General features: G+C 38.6%; 1 protein-coding gene across 6 annotated transcripts in view; it reads right to left on the bottom strand.

Annotated features, from left to right (window-relative positions):
• HUWE1 (HECT, UBA and WWE domain containing E3 ubiquitin protein ligase 1) overlaps positions 1–21,396 on the bottom strand; it is a 1,105,343-nt gene that overhangs the window by 227,311 nt on the left and 856,636 nt on the right. For 5 of the 6 annotated variants that reach the window (XM_090389845.1, XM_090389850.1, XM_090389851.1 and 2 more), the window contains one exon: positions 17,505–17,604. In XM_090389845.1, coding sequence (XP_090245971.1) covers positions 17,505–17,604 — 100 coding nt within the window. Of the gene's footprint in view, positions 1–17,503; positions 17,605–21,396 lie in introns of all 6 variants that reach the window. The other variant, XM_090389849.1, reaches the window with a different exon arrangement.

The following is a 21,396-nucleotide window of genomic DNA, read 5'->3' as shown; positions in this document are numbered from 1 at the left end:
TGTATGCAGTACTCAAGATGTGCCTGACCATTGATTTATACATTGGGATAATGACCTTATCCCTGCTAGCAAAATCCCCCTATATCATTCAAAAATTTTCATTAGCTGTGTGGCTTGCTCAGAGAACTTTATAACTGACTGCACCATCACACAGTTGGTACATTACTCTGGGGCTACACCTACCCACATGCAGTACCTTGAATTTGCAAATGTCAAAATTGAACTGCCATTTTATGGCAGCTGAATTTTTGGCATAGATTGTTGTCATTAACGATTTTACCAACTTTTGTATCATTTGGAAACTTGGACATTAAGCCTAACATATCTTCATCAATTTAATTGAAAAATATAGAACACAATAATAACCCAGTGCTGATTCTTAGGGAGCATTACTAACAAAATTAATCCATGAAGAGCTGTGTCCATTAATAAACATTCTCTGTCTTCTCTCACTCAACCATTCCTTTATCTATAGCAGTAACTTGCCCTTAATGCCACACTCCTCCCATTTGTATTGCAGTCTATTATGTGCACAGAATCAAAAGCTTTCCCGAAATTCAAGTATATTATCAAAATAATTTTTTTGCACTCCCATTGTTACTGTATCATAGTATCTAATCAGATTGGTCAGCGAATGTTTTCCCTTAACAAATGCAGGCTGTGATTGCAATATAATTGCACTCCTGTGTAGATGGTCATTTCATTGCTTCTTTTGCCAGTGACCTCTATTTCTTCTGGAAAAGAAATGACATAAGTATTTACAGGTCTGTAAATACTTGTCATCTTCTGGTCCCGATTTGTGAAACAGGAATATATTTGAACATTAACCCAGGGTGCTGAGCTGGATATCATTATTCTTCTCTTCCTTGGTGATGCCTTTCTACTTCTCTCTCTCTCTCTCTCTCTCTCTCTCTCTCTCTCTCTCTCTCTCTCTCTCTCTCTCTCTCTCTCTCTCCCCCCCCCCACACACACACACAGGGAGTAACTCGGGAATTTTTTTTTTTTTTTTTGGCTGGTGCAGCATAAGCTTCAGGCTTTCTTGTACCATATGACTACTAATAATAATCTTCAGTCAATAGGGACCTAATTGGAAAGATTCTGTGCCTTTCTTATGTTTGACTTCAACAACTTCTCTTCCACTTTCCTGTCAGTTATTACAAAATCATTTAGCTCTCTGTTAGCATTAGTAGAGGCATATGATACAAGAAAGCAAGCTCATATAGAATCAGCAAAAAAAAAAAAAAAACAATAAAAAACCACCTTTCCCATTTCACCCATCCATGCACTCCAAATCTTTGTCTAGTTCTACTTTGAACTCATTTAAGTTGCTGACCTCCACTACAACAGATGGAAGTTTGTTCCAACTATCAATCACCCACTGGCTACAGGCAAATTTCCGCACACTATTCTACAATTGTCTTTCTTCAATTTGAATTTATGCCCCCTGAGGTGAGTAATCTGCATTGAGCAACATTAGCATTGAGCTTGCCCAATCAATTCAAGGTCGTTTACATTACAATAAGATCACCTCGCAGGTACCTGGTCTCCACAAGCTGCATATTACAGAATTTAAATCTTTCTCGGTAACGCCAACGATTTCTTCCACTCACCAAGTCGAGCTAGTGTGATAAACATCTGGCATACCCCTTCCTAAAGTTCTCGAGTGTGAATGTAGATACAGAAGTGCTCAGCAATGGCCGAGCCTTCAGCCCGTTTCTCCAACATAGCAACCAGTGCAGTCAAGGCAAGAAATGAAATAGACTAGCCCACTTTGTAGTAAGCTGAGAACCGGTGTTTTCACTCTAGAGATGAATGACTATTTCCTGCCCTGGAGCTGTATGCACTTTATCCCATGAGATTTCAGGTAGTATCGGATAAAGGCACGCCTTTATCCGATACTACCCGAAGAAACCTGCTGTAATAGGTTTGGGTAGTATCGGATAAAGGCGCTCGCGGCAGAGTCATTACCTTGAATGTTCCTGTTGGTTTGTTTGTTATTTGGTTTTTAGGAGCATTAGCAACTAAGGCCATATTGTGCCAGGATATGCGGTGGTCATTCCCTGACCTTTCCACATTCTCCATATTTGGTGGTGATGGGCTTGAACCCCGGTCTAATCAAGAAGCGTGTGCTGCGCCCTGCAAGCTCCTTCCCACCTGTAGTTTGCACCTGTCTAGGGTACTGGTGAGATCGCAACATCTTGGAAGATCCGTCTTGACCCTAGCAATCTCGGTGGGCCTCTCATCCGCAGAACTGTTTGTTTGTTATTTCGGTTTTTAGGAGCATTAGCAACTAAGGCCATATTGCTCCGGGACATGCGGCGGTCATTCCCTGACCTTTCCACTTCCTCTGTATTTGGTGGTGACGGGCACGAATCCTGGTCTAATCAAGAAGCGTGTGCTATGCACTGCTGCTCCTTCCCACCTGGCTACGGAGGCGCCTATCCGCAGAACTAGAGTTGGTCCAGGCACGAGTTAACATGGTGTGTGCACTGCACAAGAAGATGGCTGTGCATGTCGAAGTATGGTAGGGTATTGTCCAACTCTAGTTCGATGGTGAATTTTATGAAAGGTGAGAGAGTTGAGGTGGTCTTAGAGTCGGTCATAAATCTCTGGGGATAACTACAAACACATCAAGGGGTCTAGTCACCTCGCAGGAGACTAGGCACCTGCGAGGTAATCTGATTGAGGCCTTTAATGGGTTGAGCATGCTGAATTCTGATGGCATTCTTCCACTTGTTCAGATTATGAACCTAAGGGTACATACATTCAAATTTAGGAAAGACAGATGTAGAATAGATGTGCAGAAATTTGCCTTTAGCCAGCGGGTGGGTAATTGCTGAAATAAACTTCCATCTATTGAGGTGGAAGTTGATAGGTTAAATAAATTTAAGAAGAAACTGGACAAACATTTAGAGAGAATTGTTTTGTAAATTTTTTTTGGCTGATGCTGCATAAGCTCATCAGCCAAAAAAAATTTACAAAACAACCATACACTTGCTTTCTTGCATCACACGCCACTACTACTGCTACTTCTTCTACATCATCCACTTAGTGACACCAAAAGGTAATGGGATCTGGCATACTCGTAAATGCATGACCCTACAATTCTTCCATCACGATGTCTGCCATGCACCTGTTGGTAAATGGAGACACTGAACAAATTGCACCACCAGTTAAGGACAGTGGAAATATCATCCGATGTTAGTTTGGTCCTGTTGCCAAGCTCGACTGGGATGGAAGTAAAAAGGGACATTACATCAAATGATGCCATGATTTGATCTTCAGAGAAAGATAGTGCTTGGATCTGTTCTATGAATTCACCACCGTTGGCAGTCTTGCTTACTAGGGGAGAAAGGTGCCCCGAGACAAAATGACACAACAGGAGACAATGGGTCTTAACAGTACACCTTCTTTGCGTAGAATTGCAGAATCTGGCAGCCAGAGGCATGGCGGCAACAACGTGTGGATTCTGTTATTTTCTCTTGCTTAAACATTTTCAGAAGGATGTACAGCTATTGGAACAAGTACAGAGAAGGGCAACAAGATTAGTGAATGGAACAAAGTGTTGCTCTTACGAAGAAAGGCTTAAGTTTTGCAAATTACAGTGCCTGGAGACTAGGCACCTGCGAGGTGATCTGATTGAGGTGCATAAAGACTTGAATGGTTTGAGCATGCTCAATGCTGATGGGATTGTTCCTCTTGCTCAGAATAAGAGTTTTTTTTTGGCTGCTGCATAAGCTTGCTTTCTTGCATCATATGCCTCTACTAATGCTAATGAGTTTTGTGACAGAGAAGAAACTGCATATAAATTATCAGGCAACACAGAAGCCTATGACAGACACAAGCTAGTCTGTAATCAAATCACAAAGGATGCTAAGAAAAACAGCAAGGACTTCTTTACTTATATAAACTCTAGAAGGAGCAGATAGCTGATAACCCGAATGGGTATTTTGCATCTATATTCACAAGAGGTTATTGAGGGAAGAAAATGCCAGAAGTTGTTCAAACTGTAACAGGGTGCTTAATGATTTTGTAATAACTGAAAGCCATGTGGAGAAGAAATTGTTGAAGTTAACCGTAAGAAAGGCACCTAGCAAAACCTTACCCATAATTATGAGAGCATCTCCAAACTCAGGGGAAATCTTTGGGGATACATTTGCACATTGTGCAAATGTACCCCCAATTCACAAAGGGGGATCTAAGGGTGATACTAGTAATTACAGACCAGTTAGTTTAACTTCTCTTCCAGGTAAAATAATGGAGTCACTGGTTAAAGATGCATTGCAGGATCATCTAGACAAAACTTCAGCATTAATTTAGACACATCATGGGTTTGTTAAGGGAAAGTCTTGTCTGACAAATTTGAATGGATACTATGATGTGGTTACAAAGGAACTAGATGCAAAAAATAATTTTGATATCATATGCAGTAAGTGCCAGTTATAGTGATCACTGGTTATTAGAATCAGCTGCTCGATAGAATCAAATTTCAAAGAACCGATCCAAATCAATAAAATGCACAATACTTTCGTCGTTTACTAGAATCACATTTTCGGTTACAACCATAAAACAATAAAAACCATTTGCAGTTTCTGGTTTATTGGGCTTTTTTGTTAGTGCAATAAACAGGTAGTAAACTCAATCTTATTCATTTGCGATAATACCAATAGCTGGAATTGTGTGTTTTCACATTATTATGGTGAAATGAGTTTCCCCTTTGCTGAAATCTGCTCTTCATTTCTACATCTAAACTTCATCTCAGTTGCGGATGTCGTGTTAGTTCCAATTTGTGTGTGCAGTGTGCTTTGTTATTGATTGAAGTTTATCTTTTTTATTGTTTTAAATTTTACTACCAAAAAAAAAAAAAAAAACAGAAAAAACAGTGAACAGAAAGTGAATTTGAGTGTAAAAGATAAGTTATGAATTATAGAAATGCACGATAAATTAATCTTAGGCAATGTCTCAAAGGGATGCGGCAGTAAAATCAGGAGTGCCTCAGTCACCTTTATCAAAATTGTTAAAATCACGTCACACAAACACTAATGTAATTAATGAAACCAGAAAAAGGAAGCGTGAGGAGAAATGCCAAACACCAGATGAAGCGCTGTTCGTTTTGGTTCAAACAGGACAGCTCATTTAATGCGTCAATCAATCGTAGCATTCTTTTTCAAAAAGCTAATGATTCTGCTGAAAAACTACACGAAGAGTTTAAGGCGACGGATGGATGGCTGACAAGATGGAAGGAGAGGAATGATATTGTTTACCAAAACTTCAGAGAAAAACAGGATTTCAATAGTTCTGCAGCTGAAACCTGGTTGAAAACCTCTTGGCAAACTTCAAGAAAATATACACAGTGAAAATGTTTGCAAGTTGCTTTGCAGCAACATCTGGTGACAATGCTGTCACCCTCAAAGATTTTTGGAGGTCAAAGTTCAACATGCCGGACTGTGTGGGGCTGATTGTAAGTTCTTGGAATGATGTTTGCACAAGGTGCTTAAATTCAGCCTGGAAAAACATCTGGCCTTTAATTATCCACAACGTTGACTGATTTGAAGATGATGGTGCCTTGACAAAGTATTTTATTATTTTCTGCAAACTCCAGGGTTCCCCCTATCCCCTGCTGAAGAGTAACTGTACATTATTTACAATTTGTGATTTTGCAAAACATCTTGATCCACCAACTTCACAGGAATGATTAGATTACAACCAATAAGTCTCTTGCCTGAGACCAATGTAGTATAGCTGCCCATTTGACTATATATCCATAACACTAGGAACTCAGTTATTACAATATGTTGAAAACACCAATTTCTACATTAACCTTCACAACTTATACAGCTACACAGATAGTTAAAATTTACCAGTTCGGTTACAATGAGGTCAGACATATATCTTACAATTTATTATGCTTCTTATTAGACGCTGAAGTCCCAGGACACCGCCCACCCAACAGTGAACCTGGCACATCGACTTATATATACTAAATGCTAATATTGCCATCCGCAATAAATACAAATAAATTTCCTCATCACAGGTCCTGTAATAATACGATTAATACCAAGGCAACTATATACAGTGGTAGTACACTAATAACAATTATTCTCAGTCGGCAAGTTCTTTCCTTCTGCGGAAAGCCTTGTCTGCAAAGTTAGCCAGTGCCTGATAATTTTCTTTATATTCTAAAAACTTGGTGATATTTATTTACATCAAACTTCCATCAATGTCCGAAGTTCAAATCAAATATCTACATAATATCGGCATTCTAAGATTACATGTTGAACTGTCTCCTCTGAGCCACATTTACATAGAGGAGATGCAACCAAACCCGGAGTAAATAACTTTTGAGTTTAGGCTGCCATGCCCGGATAGAAGGAAAGTTAGGCGAAGACCTGGGTTAAACCAAGGCCAATATTTTTTGTCAAATTCAGCAACTTGAGGTATAAAAAGGGTAGTAATTCTTCCAGTGTTGGCATTAGTTCATTCATTTTGCCATTCCTGAAGGAACTGGTTTCTTAGTCGGGTGTTGTCTTCTTTCACTGGCACATCCATGTTAACAGAAAACTGGTTAAACTGTGCTGCAATACACTTCCTTCTACAATACTGAAATTAATTGTACAGTACTTCGTATTTAATTGGCAGTTTGCCACTGATTACCTGTAGTGCTGACATTGAAATTGTGTGATAGGCTCTGGAAATTTCAATCAGGAAGAAGGCGCTGGGCTTGAGTCAAGGTTTTTTTCACCATGATTTTGCATATACTGAGGCCCTAAGTGCCCACAGCATAGCAGACAATAGGAATAAATATGCATTTGTAGTACAGCTTGAGAGTGGAGGGTTTCAGACTCAAGAACCTCTATTTTTCTATGCATCTCCCGGATGTTGCATTCGACAGAGTGACATCTATGTAAGACTGACCAGAAGGGAAAGAACATCTCTCGAATGTTGCATTCAACAGAGAGACATCTATGTAAGACTGACCAGAAGGGGATGAGCAAGTGGGCAGATGCCCAGGGGAGTTCCAGACAATCAATCCGTTAGTTATTATGAATTCCTCCAGTAATTCACCTTTATTATTCGTTATGGGGTTGGAGCTGTTCCACATGGTGGAAGAAGCACTTGCCCCTGTCATAATAACTATCCTCAGATTTGTCTCAAGGAAGTTTAGATAAGGTTCAATTTGTCGAGAATTTAAGCTGAAACCTTTGCTTGTGTATTACTAACACCCCCCCAGAGTATTTAAACAACAAAATGCATGATGGAAGTATTTTGGCACAGTAAGAAGGTCTGGGTTACAGGATATGTTTTTAATGAGTGGGAGCTTGAAGTTAAATTTTTGGCATCCAACACCACTCCTCTTCTTCAAACAATGGATTGTTATTGTTATTTGGTTTTTAGGAGCATTAGCAACTAAGGCCATATTGCTCCGGGATATGCGGTGGTCATTTCCTGACCTTTCCGCATTCTCCGTATTTGGTGGTGACGGGCTCGAACCCCGGTCTAATCAAGAAGCGTGTGCTATGCACTGCTGCTCCTTCCCACCTGGCTACGGAGGCGCCGCTTCAAACAATGGACCAGCAAATGATTGCAAACTTCAACAAAATGTTCATAAATTGCTTTGCAGCAACCTCTGGTGAAAATGCTGTCACCCTCAAAGATTTTTGGAGGTCAAAGTTCAACATGCTGGACTGTGTGAGGCTGATTGGAAGTTCTTGGAATGATGTTTGCACAAGGCGCTTAAATTCAGCCTGGAAAAACATCTGGCCTTTAATTATCCTCAACGTTGACGGATTTAATGGTGCCTTGACAAATGATATTATCACTCTTGGTAAATCAATAGGTCTGGAGGATGGCGAAGAGGACCTTATTGTTATTATTATCCATATGGTGTACCATAAGCCTTAGGAAGCCTAAGGCTTATGCTGCACCAGCAAAAAAAAAAAAAAAAATGTAAGTTACCCTGTGTGTGTGTGTGTGTGTGTGTGTGTGTGAGAGTGAGAGAGAGAGAGAGAGAGAGAGAGAGAGAGAGACAGAGACAGAGAGAAGTAGAAGGGAATCACAAAGAAAGAGAAAAATGATGATAGCCAGCTCATGTTGTTGTTGTTTGTTAGATTTATTGGTGCATCAGCAACTTAAGCTATAACGCACTAATTACTGTCTGATATTTATTAATAAATTTTAGAAAAAGAAAAATGTCATCTATGTTCTCTCGATCTCCTAGGACACACTGCAGTGTTAAATGATTGTAATTATGAAAATTAGAGGAAAAAGCTGTTTTTCGTTCTTTTTGATCTTTATTGCGGGCATTCTATGATGATATGCTTTACTGTTAGTGGGCATAAACAATTTCTGCATTGTGGAGGGTCACTGTTTGTTAGTAGATAGCTATGAGTGAGGAAAGTATGACCAATGCGTAATCTGGCTAAAATAGTTTCTTCCTTTCTGTTTCGTCTCAGGCTGGATTGCCACAGTTTAGGTTCTCTCTTGATTTCAAAAAGTTTATTATTTTTCTGATCTTTCCACAAGCGTGTCCACACTTCTTTATATGTCTGTTTGATAAAGGACTTATGATCACTATAAGGAGTCCTGAAATTTGATGGTATCTCATTTGTAACAATTTTAGCAGCTAAATCTGCCTGCTTGTTTCCTACGATTCCAACGTGTCCAGGGATCCAGCAAAATATTACGAGCTGTCCACGTCCATGAAGTGCTAATAACTGTGCTAAAATTTTCTGTATCAGAGGATGACTAGGGAAGGATTTACACTGTAGAGCATTAACAGCACTCAACGAATCCGTATAAATGATGGATTTAGCGTATGAGGCTTCTTTTATATTCTCTAGGGCTAGTAGAATACCATATAACTCTGAGGTATAAGTACTGTACTGCATTCTGGTGGGAGCTGTCTGGAGATGATGGCATTTGGTAGTACTACAGATGTGCCAACTTTATTACCAGTTTTGGATCCATCTGTGTATAGCTGAATGAAGCTGCTAAACTCTGTAGAGTGAGCCATATGTATTTGTCTAATGTTGATATCGGAGAAGTTATTCTTTCCCCGTGGAAAGCCATGGCTGCATTTCCATGCTAGTATCCTGGAGGGTGTTAGAAAACTTCAGGCCCCAGCTTGTGATCAAAGCTGCAAGCCTAATGCCAGATGGTTTGTTGTAACGCCATTTAGTTTGATAGATTTCTCTCCATTTTGGCGTGAAGAGGCATTGCCACATGGGATGATGTGGGAGACTGCTGATTTTGGCTGCATAATTTAGTAGTAGAGTTTCCCGCCTAAGGTGTAACAGTGGTTCATAGGCTTCGGTATACAGGCTTAAGATTGGTGATGTGCAAAAAGCCCCCAGTGCAACTCTTAATGCACTGTGATGTACAGGGTCAAGCCATTTCAATACACTTGGCCTGGCCGAGTCATATGCAGGAGACCCATAGTCTAACCGGGATCTGATCAGTGAGCGGTATAGATGTAACAGCACGTAACGATCTGCACCCCATGACATAGAAGAAATTACTCTGAGAAGATTTAGTTTTCTAAGACAACTTGTACGAATATGTTTTATATGTTCCAGGAAGTTTAATTTTTTATCAAATATTACACCAAGAAATCTAATACTAGGTTGGAAAGTAATACAATGAGAATCCAACTGAAGGTCTGGATCCGGATGTAAAGAACATTTGTGACAGAAGTGTACAGCAGTCGTTTTTGGTTTAGAAAGCCGATATCCATTATTTTTGGCCCAAGAGACTATTTTGTTAATGGTGCCTTGTAGTTGTCTTTCAATAAGTCTCATATTTTGATAATGACATGACATGGCAAGATCGTCAGCGTACAAGTATGTGTCAACTGTGTTAGGTATGCACTTGGTAACAGAATCAATCCTAATGGCAAAGAGTGTGGCGCTCAACACTGATCCTTGGGGAACTCCCTCTTCTTGTACATATGTTCGAGATAATGAAGAGTGGAATCAGACTTGAAAGGATCTATTGCCTAGAAAGTTCTTAATAAATTTTGGGAGATGACCCCGAAGTCCAAATTTATGCAAGTCCTGAAGAATCCCACATCGCCAAGTTGTATCAAAGGCCTTTTCGATGTCAACACATACCATAACTAGGTGTTCATTTCTCAAGAACGCATTCCGGATATTTGTTTCGGCCTTGATAATGAGATCAAGCGTACATCTTTTTCTCCGGAAACCATACTGACTTGGGCTTAAAATGTTTTGAGTCTCTAATAACCATGTCAGTCTGGCGTTAATTATTTTTTCCAATGATTTTCCCAGACAACTGGTTAGAGAAATAGGACGGTAATTTTTGGGATCTGTGTGGTCTTTCCCTGGTTTCGGGAAGGCTAGCACATAAGAATGGCACCAGCTAGCGGGGTAATACTCCTCTAAGAAAATTCTGTTATACAGTTGTAAGAGTACAGTTAATGATTCCTCACTTAGATGACAGATCATGGTGTAATAAATCCCGTCAGGACCTGGAGCACTGTTTTTCACTCATGCAAGTGCATTACGCAATTCATTCATGGTCAGAGGCAGATTATAAGAATGAAGGATGACAGTATTAAAATTTAGTTTGTATTTTTCTGTCTGGGATTTTAGCAATTGAAATGTAGGTTCATATGTGGCAACAGCTGAAAGCGTTTCAAACGTAGTACCTAAGGCATTGGCAATTTCTGTAGGTTCAGAGATTTCTTTCCCTTTTACAAGTAGAATAGGAGAAGTTGTCTGCGAGTATTTACCATTAATTCTTTTGATTTTTTTCCATATTGTAGAAGTTTCCGTGGATCTGTTTATGGTGGAGGCATAATGCGGCCATGCTTCTTTTTTACTCTCCCGTCTTATATGACGAGCTTTAGCTCTGACTCTCTTAAACTGTAGGAGGTTAGCTGTGGTTGGATGTTTTCGAAAAATATTCCAATATTTGTTCCTTTCTTTTTTAGCACTGTTGCATGCTTCGTTCCACCACATTTTTGGATGAAGCCGGATTTTGGATGATGATTTTGGTAGCAGTCTCGGATGCTTTCATTATTGTATCTGTAATGTAGCTTACTGCAGAGTCAATTGTGTGGGTTGCTATGAACACAGTATCTAAGTGAGCTATTTCTTGGTATTTAATCCAGTTAGCCTTAGCAAATTTCCAGGTTGTCCTAATGTTACTCTGAGGGGTAGAACTTATACAGAAAGTACAGATGATAGGAAAGTGATCGCTCCCGCGAGGGTTATTAGTAACGGTCCAGTGTATGAGAGGAAATATCACTGGAGAGCATATTGAAAGATCAATAGCAGAAGTTGAGCCAGATGATAAATGCACGTATGTGTGAGCACCTGTGTTTAAAATTGTCAGGTTATGTTTATCTAAAATTTTTTCAATTATCTGTCCTCTGGAGTCAAGATGTTGAGAACCCCATAGCGGGTGATGGCCATTCCAGTCACCCATAATACAAAAGGGAGTAGGTATTTGCATTACTAAATTATCTAAATCAGCAAAGGTGTATGTATGATTTGGTGATAGATAGAAAGAAACTAATGTTATTGTGATTCCGAAGCTGACACGGACAGCAATAGCCTCTAAAGATGTTTGCAGGGGGATAGGTCTAGAGGGCACCGAAGAGTTCACTATGAGTGCTACTCCTCCATGAGCTAAATTAGATGAGTTTCTATCTTTTCTATACATATTGTAATGCTTAATTTTCATAGATATTGCATTTGTGAGATTTGTTTCTTGAATGCATACTGCAACAGGCTTGTATTCAGAGAGGAGATCGTAAAAATCGTCAAAGTTAGCACGGAGCCCACGACAATTCCATTGAATAATTGTATCCATTGTTTGGTTTTAGCTAGTGTCTGTTAACTTCCGTGAGGTAGTTTGCTTACGCCTGTCAATTTTTCCTTTATCCTTCTTTGAGAAGACTGGTCTGCTTGTGTTAATGTCACCTTCTGGATGAATTTCAAGAAATGTGTCATCTTCATCCGCTTTTTCATCAGTGTCCATGGTATCAGATCTGAATGTGTGCGTATCAGTTCTTTCAGAGCTCTTAGTTTGTACTTTCTGATTGGTTTCTGATTGGGATTCTTATCTGGAGGTATTGTTACCGGAGTATTTACTTCTTGGGTTGCATATTTGGAGGGAGATTGTTCTTTTAATGAAGTAAGTAATGATTTCGCCCAACCAGATATAGAGATATTTGGAGGGACGGAGCAGTCAGTCTGAGTTGATATTGTGCGTAGCTGTTGAGTAACTGAGGCATATGTAGATGATTTAGTAGGGATTGCAAAGTGTTTCTTTGCCTCTTGATATGACACTTTATTCTCTATTTTATATCTCTGAATGTTCTTCTCTCTTTTCCATTGGATACAGTCCTTAGAGAAGGCAGAATGATTTCCCTGGCAGTTAGGACAGTTTTGGGTTTCATTATTACAGTCCGTATGTGTGTGTTCTTTTGAACCACAAGAAGCACAAGTGACTATACCTCTGCACACAGTTTGCGAATGACCGAATTTTTGGCACTTAAAGCACCGAACTGGGTTGGGAATGTACGGTCAAACATGGCGTCAGATATCCAGCTTTTATAGTTGTGGGGAGATTTGCTGACTTAAATGACAATATGACTGTTCGTATAGGGACAGGCTCCCAATCTTTTTTGATAATAATTCTTTTTGCCTGGACTACATTTTGATCGCTTAATTCAGAGACAAGTTCATCCTCTGATACATTTAGAAGATCCCATTCAGATATTACCCCTTTAGAGGAGTTCAAGGTAGCATGTGGGGTAACCTTTGTGGGAATTCCACCAAAGGTAGATATTTTCAAGAGTCTTTCAGCATGTCTGTATTCACTCATCTCCACTAATAGGTCTCCAGATCTTAGTCGCCGAACCATTTTTGGAGGCCCAGCCACATTTTCAAGACATTTCTGAATCAAAAATGGGGAGAGTTTACTCAATGGTTGGTCTGTGGAGGAATGTAATATTAAGAAGAGAGGAGCAGAAAAATCTGTCCCTTCTTTTTTTTGTCTCTTAGCATGGGATTTATTCAAATTATCATGGTCGTCATGTCTAATTGAATCTGGATCAAGAGATCCATAGTAGGACTGTTTTGTGTTGTCCATAGTTGCTCCTTTTAGTCCGGGGGGGGGGATTTCTCCTCCCAGGCTTCCAGCCCCACCACGTGGAGGCAGGAGCGGTGCCACCAGTGACCAAGCGATAAGGTTGTTAGTGTGTTAGTAGATTAGTTTTATATACAAGAAGAAAGGTGGCTTTCCTTTCTGTTGAGTAAGCTGACTTCTTTACTTTAGAAGAGCAAAATTATATAACTTTGGAAATTAGAAACTAACGTTCAACTACAATCAATCGCTCTTTTAAGAAAATCGCTTTCAAATCACTATAGAATCGCTTTAGTCACTCGCTTGGCACTCGGGGCCTAGCCAGCTCAGGACCCTGGGTGTGGCAAGCCCATACTCACCAGATGTGGGCTTCTGTATTGACGTCATAGGCATGAACTTACAATAGAGAAGCTAGAGGAGTTGGGGAAAATTAAGGAGAGTGACACTGGAGAGGAAGAGGAAGAAAAAGACAATTTTTTGTCTTTTTCTTCCTCTTCTTCTTCAACTTCCTCTTTTTCTTCTTCAACCCCCAGAGTTGAAGACTGTCATTTCTTATTGGGAGCTGGTAAAAAATCAACATTAAAAATACTGAAGTCATGATGGGCAAAATGGAAGAAGTAATTTCTTACTTGAAGAAGCTACAAAAAAAAAAAAAAAAAAAAAAGTCCACTTTGGACAGTTTCTTTGCCAGTAGTGACAAAAGACTGAAAAGACACCTAAAGCTTGATTGTCCCACCACCACTACACCACCATTGATTTCATCAGCTCCGCACTTCAAGTCTAAGGTAATTATTGTTTGTGTTTTTTATTTAAAGATGTTTTATAACTATTTATTAAATAAATCTTCATAAAACACTCATTTTTAATGTAAAAATGAAGTATAACATATAAGAAATACCTATTTTATGTGCTGTTGGGGAACGAATCACAGGGAATCAATGTATTATTGGTTTAAACTTACAATATTTTCAACATGCAATGGGTTTTGTGGAACGAATTATCATCGGATGTTGGGGCCCCCACTGTAGTGGCAGTTATAAAAAGTTTGTGTGGTAAATATAAAATCTTGCACCAGTCCACAAATTAAATGATACTGCTGGTAGCATCATTTCAAGGAATGCTGATGGGCTCTGCTGTGCTAACAAAAGTAATAAAAAAATAAATAATAATAATAATAATAATAAAACAAAATAGAATAAAATAATATATAACAACAAACTACCTATATGACTCCCTCCACACATAGCTGACCAATGAATTTCCTTATATACCTGATTTATTTATTTTCTAAGGAGCCTGGTTAATAAGCTCTAAAGCTCACACATTCAGTCTTTCTTCATATGGTTTTCCTTTTACAGAATTCCCCAGGATGTTGCTTGTCCTTTTCAAGCCGCTTGAAAAGGACAAGCAACATCCTGGACTTTCTTCTCCATACTTGTTGAACATGGTATTCCAAGTGCAATTTTACAACTGCACTTATAACTGTGGAATTATTTTTAAGTATCGCTATCTCTTCAAGCAAGTGTTTTATAAATTGATAGGACACCACTGGTTGCTCCCTGCCATTTGTTTACATTCCTGATTGCTCAGATAACTTCGACTGTACTGTAGCTTTAAATACCTTTCTCCATCTGCTGTTTTTCATTCAACAACCACAGAAGCGTGCAAGTTAATTTGGGACTGCTATTCCCCCAGTGTAAGACCTCACATTTCATCACATTCAATTGTAACTGTAATTTTTCTGACCATCCGTGAAGTCTAACTTAAGTCATCCTGAAGAAGCACTGCTTGGTGTTAATCATTTAACTACTCAACAAATCTTGAAGTCATGTGCAAACTGGCAGTATACTTTGTGTGATCATCAATGTCCTTTAAGAAAATCAAAAACAGTGGTCCAAGTACTGAATTTTGTAAAACCTCATTTCGGAGTAACCATTAATCACAATACTCTGCTTCCTACCCTGTAGCAACCTTGTGATTCCAACATGCTTAAAAAGTTACCCCCCTCTCATTCAGGACAGAGTCAAATATTCTAATGAAATCCAAGTGAACAATATCACAATGTCAAATTTATTTCCTGCATCACCATGACAAACACAGTCAAAGTAACTAATCAATTTCATACCAAATAAAAAATACTGTTCAAGGTCTAGGCCCAAATGGATTGCAGATGAAAAATGAGACTCGTGGCAGAGAAGCAAAAGGCATGGGATGCGTATAAATTATCAGGCAACACAGAAGCCTATGACTGATATAAACAACTCTGTAATTACACAAAAAAGGAGGTTAGGCAAGCAAAGGCAGATTATGAGAAATCTTTGGCAAAGGATGCAGAGAAAAACATCAAAGACTTCTTCACTTATATAAACCCCAGAAGGAAGGGGTGAATAAGATTGGTCCAATCGATATAGCTGGTTTGACTGTTGGTGATCCTGCTCAGATAGCTGGCAAGGAATGAGTATTTTTGCATCTACATTCATACATAAGGAATTCTGTAGGGAATTGGAGAACAGAAGCTTATTAAACTCTAACAGGGAGCCAATGATTTTGTAATAACTGAGAGCAAAGTGGAGGAGAAATGGTTGAAGTTAAATATAAGTCACCCGGGGTGAATGGGATCTATCCAGTTATATTAAAGGAGGCAACAAAGGAAGTAGGCAAATCCTTAGCCATAATTATGAGCATCGCTGGACTCAGGGGAGGTCCCCACAGAATGGAAATGTGCAAATCACCTCCAATTCACAAAGGGGGGGGACAGAAGTAAACACAGACATGTTAGTTAGTCTTCTGCATTGAGGAAAATGCAGTCACCGATTAAAGAAGCATTGCAGGATCATCTAGACAAGAGTGCAGTAATAATTCAGACAGAACACATTGATTTGTTAAGGGGGGGGGGGTCTCACCAATTTCATTGGATACTATGATGTGGTCACAAAGGAACTGGATGCAAAAAATGATTTTGATATTATATACTTGGATTTCAGGAAAGCTTTTGATACTGTTGTACATGGAAGACTACTGGTACAAATTGGAGCAGTATGGCATTAAGGGCAAGTTGCTGTAACGGATAAAAAGGATGGTTGAGTGGGAGAAGACAGAGTAATCACTGGACACTGCTCTTCATCGATTAATGTATTAGTGGAGTCTCCCAAGGTTGTTGGGCTCATTACTGTTTTGTATATTTATCAATGATTTTGATGGCGGTATATCAGGCTTAATGTCAAAGTTTACAACTGATACAAATGTTAGCAGGGATGTTAATGACAGTATGCTACTGTAACAGGTTCTAGAAAAGTTGGGCAGATGGGCTGAGAAGTGGCAACTGAAGTTTAACATTGACAAATGCAAAGTACTGCATATGGGTAGCAGTAACCCAAGAAAAATGTATCAACTGTGTAGTACACTCAGGGTAGTGGAGAATGAAAAAGACCTGAGGGTAATTGTGCAGTCAGATGAGGTTTGCTGAACACTGCAGACAGGCTGACAGAGCAGGTCATGGAGTCTTGTCAATGATATATAGGAATATTGCCAGAAAGGACAAGGTGGTGATTATCCCATCGTACAAGGCAATGATCAGGCCACACCTTAAGTACTGCATACAGGTGTGGAGGCCTCATTTTAGGAAGGATGTAGAGTTGTTAGGATGAGTACAAAGAATTGCAACAAGATAAAAGGCTTAAATTCTGCAAATTGCAGCACCTGGAGACTACGCACATGCAAGGTGATCTGATTGCGGTGTAAAAGACCTTGAATGGTTTGAGCAAGCTCAATTCTGATGGGATTCTTCCTCTTGCTCAGATTGAGAACCTGAGGGGGGCATAGATTCAAACTGAGGAAGATGTAGAATAAATGTGCAAAAATATGCCTTTAGCCAGCAGATAGTTGATTCTGGAACAGACTTCCATCTCTAATTGTTGAAGTTGATAGCTTAAATTTTAAAGCTGAGTTTGAGAGGCATTTAGAGTGAATGGATGGGTGAAATGAGAGGGCTCTCCCCGCCCCCTGGATGATGAACCAGGGGGCGGGGAGAGCCCAATGCAAGAAAGCAAGCATAAGCTTGCTTTCTTGCATTGTATGCCTCAACTAATGCTAATTTAATCTGAAAATCATAAATAATCACTACACTAATAATTTTCAATCAAAAGTGAAAAAAAAAAAACAAACAAACAAAAAAAAAAACCTATTTGTAAGCACTAAAGAAAGTTACACCTAGTGGCTCCTGAAAAAGTATATGGACCTCTCAGCAGATGCCAAGTGAATTTGTATCATTTAAAATTATACAAATTCTGGCAGTGTAGTCAGAAGCAAAAATATAGTGTGTGTGTGTGTGTGTGCATATGGAAAATTCATAAGGGTTATTAAAAACAGTCAAATCTATTTTCAAACTTACCTCCTAATATGGTAGAAAAATCTGGTGTTGTTGTATCAGCAGATGCAGATGGGCCCATTCCATCACTATTTGCATTTGTACTTTCAGTACCAGTTAATGAGCTGAGAGAGAAAATTATAATTAAATTTAATGTTTTAAATACAAATTTAAAGTGACAATAAGAAAGTGTTATTTAAAGGCAAGTTATTCTTTCTTGGAAGCATTATCGATAGTGTAGCAATTGTTGACCATGTAAGAAAGATCTGATCATAATACGAAATGACAGAATGGCATTCTTCCAATTTCTAATTGTGACATGTGTGAATGTTATGTACATACACACACATAACAGGTGTCACTGTTTCTATACAGACAAAAAAGCAAAGCAAGGAAAAAGTCTTTCAGCTGGTTCTCAAACCAAATTTACCACCCTAAGCAAATTTCAGCTAACGTAATTAGTCTATGGCATTCTCAAATTCTCCCTCTTTCACGAATGGGTATACGAGGGAAGTTCAATAAATTATAATTTATTTTATTGATAATTAAAGATCTCATTTCCTTCATTCCAATGAAGGAAACGAGATAGAGGCAAAATCTGTATTTATTTTTCAATGTAACTCCTCTGAACTTCAATACACGTGTTCCATTTTGTTGGCAATGAGGAAATACCAAACAAATAAAATTCTTTGTCCTGTCCATCAAACAACACAGATATAGAAGATTTCAGTTCATCATCATCATCATCATCAAAGTGACGTCCACGTACGTTTTGCTTGAGGTGTCGAAACAGGAAATAGTCACTGAGGCAAGATCCGAACTGTAAGGAGAATGGGCAAGTTCTCTAAAGTCACGGTCTCTCAAAGCACCAGCATGTGACCTGTGCACTAGTGCATTGTCGTGAAGAAGCAAAACACCTCAGGAAAGATTTCCATGGCAATTTTCCTTTATGACATCCCTTGGGTTGTACAGTAAGGATGCATATGACTCCCCAGTGACTGCTTGTGTTACAAGTAGTGAATGTACAAAATTCTTCAGCATCCGAAAAAATAGTGGCCACAGTCTTGCCAGCTAAAGGTTTTGTCTGAAATTTTTTGGGTAGGGAAGAACCTTTCCATTGCATTGATTCTTACTGGTCTCAGTATCTCAGAGATGAACCCGTAATAATTCTGGAGATGAAAGTTCCATAAAGCACTAAATTCTCCCCACAACACGGTACTCTGAATTTCTTCTGCACAGGGGTCAGAAACATGGGGATCCACCTTGCACAGATCTTAGTCATCACCAAATGTTCATGGATTGTTGTTAATTGGTTTTTAGGAGTATTACCAACTAAAGCCATATTGCTCCAGGGATATGCGGTGGTCATTTCCTGACCTTTCCGCATCCTCCGTGTTTGGTGGTCATGGGCTCAAACCCCGGTCTAATCAAGAAGCGTGTGCTATGCATTGCTGCTCCTGCCCACCTGGCTACGGAGGCACCAATGTTCATGGAGGATGGTTACAACTGTTCCCTCAGATATGCCACATTCCCGAGAGATTTGGGACACATTTAAATGTGTTATTCATCACAAGGGTTTTCACAGTTCAGTACACTTCTGAAGTGGTAAATGTTAAAGGCCTTCCTGGACATGGTTGATGGACTCTCCACCCCACATGAATTGTTTTGACTGGAATTTCACCTGGTACTATGAAGATGCACTGTTGCCATACACAGCCACCATCCTTTCACGAATGGCCTTTTGCCCATTTCCTTCTTTGGTAACTTAATGACTGAATGATGCTCCAATTTCAGAAAATTCACAATTTGTTATAGGTGTCTTCTTTCTTTCTGTTGCAGCAGCACAACCTAAAAACATAGTGGGATCAAAATTATGTATGATTCAAGTTGAGATATGTAGGAACACGATAATGATGAATCATTTAAATATAACTATGGGAATTACCTTAGGTAGATAATTTATTGAATGCCCCTAATACCATGGGAACATGACTAGTAATATGCTGAGCTTTACTAGAATCAATATCTCCACATAGGAACGTACTCAAATAATAAATCAGTTACCTAACTGTTTAGATTTTGGGCACACAAATTTGCAATTTGTGCTTAAAATTACTAGTGATCAACAGAATGTGCACAGATGTCTGGGTTCATCCTACTTGGTTTAAATAGAGTGATTTGCATGACTAACAAACCAAGCCAGTCTACCAAATTTTTGATCGATCTCAATCTCTTCAATTTAACTTAAATTATTTGAAAAATATATTCTATGCTTTTCTACTTGCCACCTGAAACCGTCAAAAAGTCCAATAATGAAATACTTTAAAAATCAACAGTAATGTACAAATAGGTTACAATATCAAAATGTATTAAATTCAAAAATAGCAAAGGCTTAAATTTCCAGTACTCACCTTTGATCGATCTGCAATTGTTATGGTTTGAATAATAAGAGATTGGCTAACTTTAAGGTGATTGGTTAATTAAAAAATGAAGGGGATGAATAAGTTGTAATTACAATGGAAACGGGATTAAAATATGCGCAAGGAAGTAGAAGTGCACTAACTCCGTCCTTGGATGCCGTGAAGTTGATTAAAGTTGAAATTCTAAATATTGAATAAGCCAATGGTCGTAATGGTGGATTTCGTTAAAATGTCTTCAGTTGGCAAGTTAAGTGAAAGGGAACGTGTACTGTATTTAAGAAGAGTTTTGTAATCCCGTGATGCACTTTGCCACCTGCAGGAATCTCAAATTGGTGAGATTTCAAACCGGAGAAAGTTTGAAGGGGAGTTTCGCATTTAAAATGTTTAGATCGGAGTGGTGACGAAACTATTCTATAATGAGGGCTTCATATTGCAAGATTTTGTAATTGTTTTTTAATTTTAATATGGTGATAGCTGAATCAACTAGGGAGGAATGGCTCCGACAACCAAAATTAACTTTAAAAAAATTATATCTATAATATTATAAAAATCAAACTGTTACAGGAAAACCTATACCAAATTGATCCAATAATATCTAAATAAATCAAATATTTAAAAGCAGTAATCCAATCCACTTAACTGAGGAGCCCTGACGAAGCACATCCGCTCACCTCGAATTCCAACACTCGAAGAAAAAAAAAAAAAAAAAAAACCCAAAGATCCTTTGTGGAAGCCATAATTTGTGTTTGGAACAAAGAACTATCAGTTGATTATCTTCGGAAATTGATCTTGTCAATGCCTCAACGGTGTGCTGCTGTCACATCAGGGCCAGAGGCAGTTCAACCAAATATTAGTTTGCACTTGATGAACTTTTCATTTTGTTTTCCATTTAAAATGATAAACCAAAGGCTTCTGATAACATTTCATCCATAATTCTTGTGTTGACCAAAACTGTTGTATGTCAAATTTTACTTAGCTTTGCCTTAACTGTTAATAAATATCTTGTTTATATTTCTATTTGTGATGCTAGTCATTAATGTAACATACCATCGCAAAAAAGGGTTAGAAATGTGAAATTCTTAGCTGATGCACTTTCTTTGAACGTATATATAAAAAAAATTTATGATTTTGAAAAAAAAAAAAAATGGAAAAATTTCAGACATTTTCTTTATCAGACAAATATTTTTATCTGAGGTTCAGTCAAATGTTAACTGCTAAAACAGACAGCATTCATTGATAAAATTTTAATAAGAAAGTGTGCTTGACAGTTAAAACAACATTACAGTGCTCATACATCGGAAGTTCTTTAGTTCTCAGAAGGAAATAAATAGTACATAACATGACTGCATACTCTTGGAGCTGAGATAGAATTACATCTAGAGACTAGGCTCCCATGGTTGAATAACAGGTTTTATTTTGTATAATTTATGTGAAGCCTGTGCATGCCATAAAAGTCTGAAAGTTTTTCACAAATATAGGAAGGTTGTTCCATAGACT

This window comes from Mastigoproctus giganteus, chromosome 2 (genome assembly GCF_048544385.1).
Source record: "Mastigoproctus giganteus isolate SK-2022 chromosome 2, ASM4854438v1, whole genome shotgun sequence".
Lineage (NCBI taxonomy): Eukaryota > Metazoa > Arthropoda > Arachnida > Uropygi > Thelyphonidae > Mastigoproctus > Mastigoproctus giganteus.
Note: the sequence above shows the minus strand (reverse complement) of the source record. Positions and strands in the feature narration are given on the sequence as shown.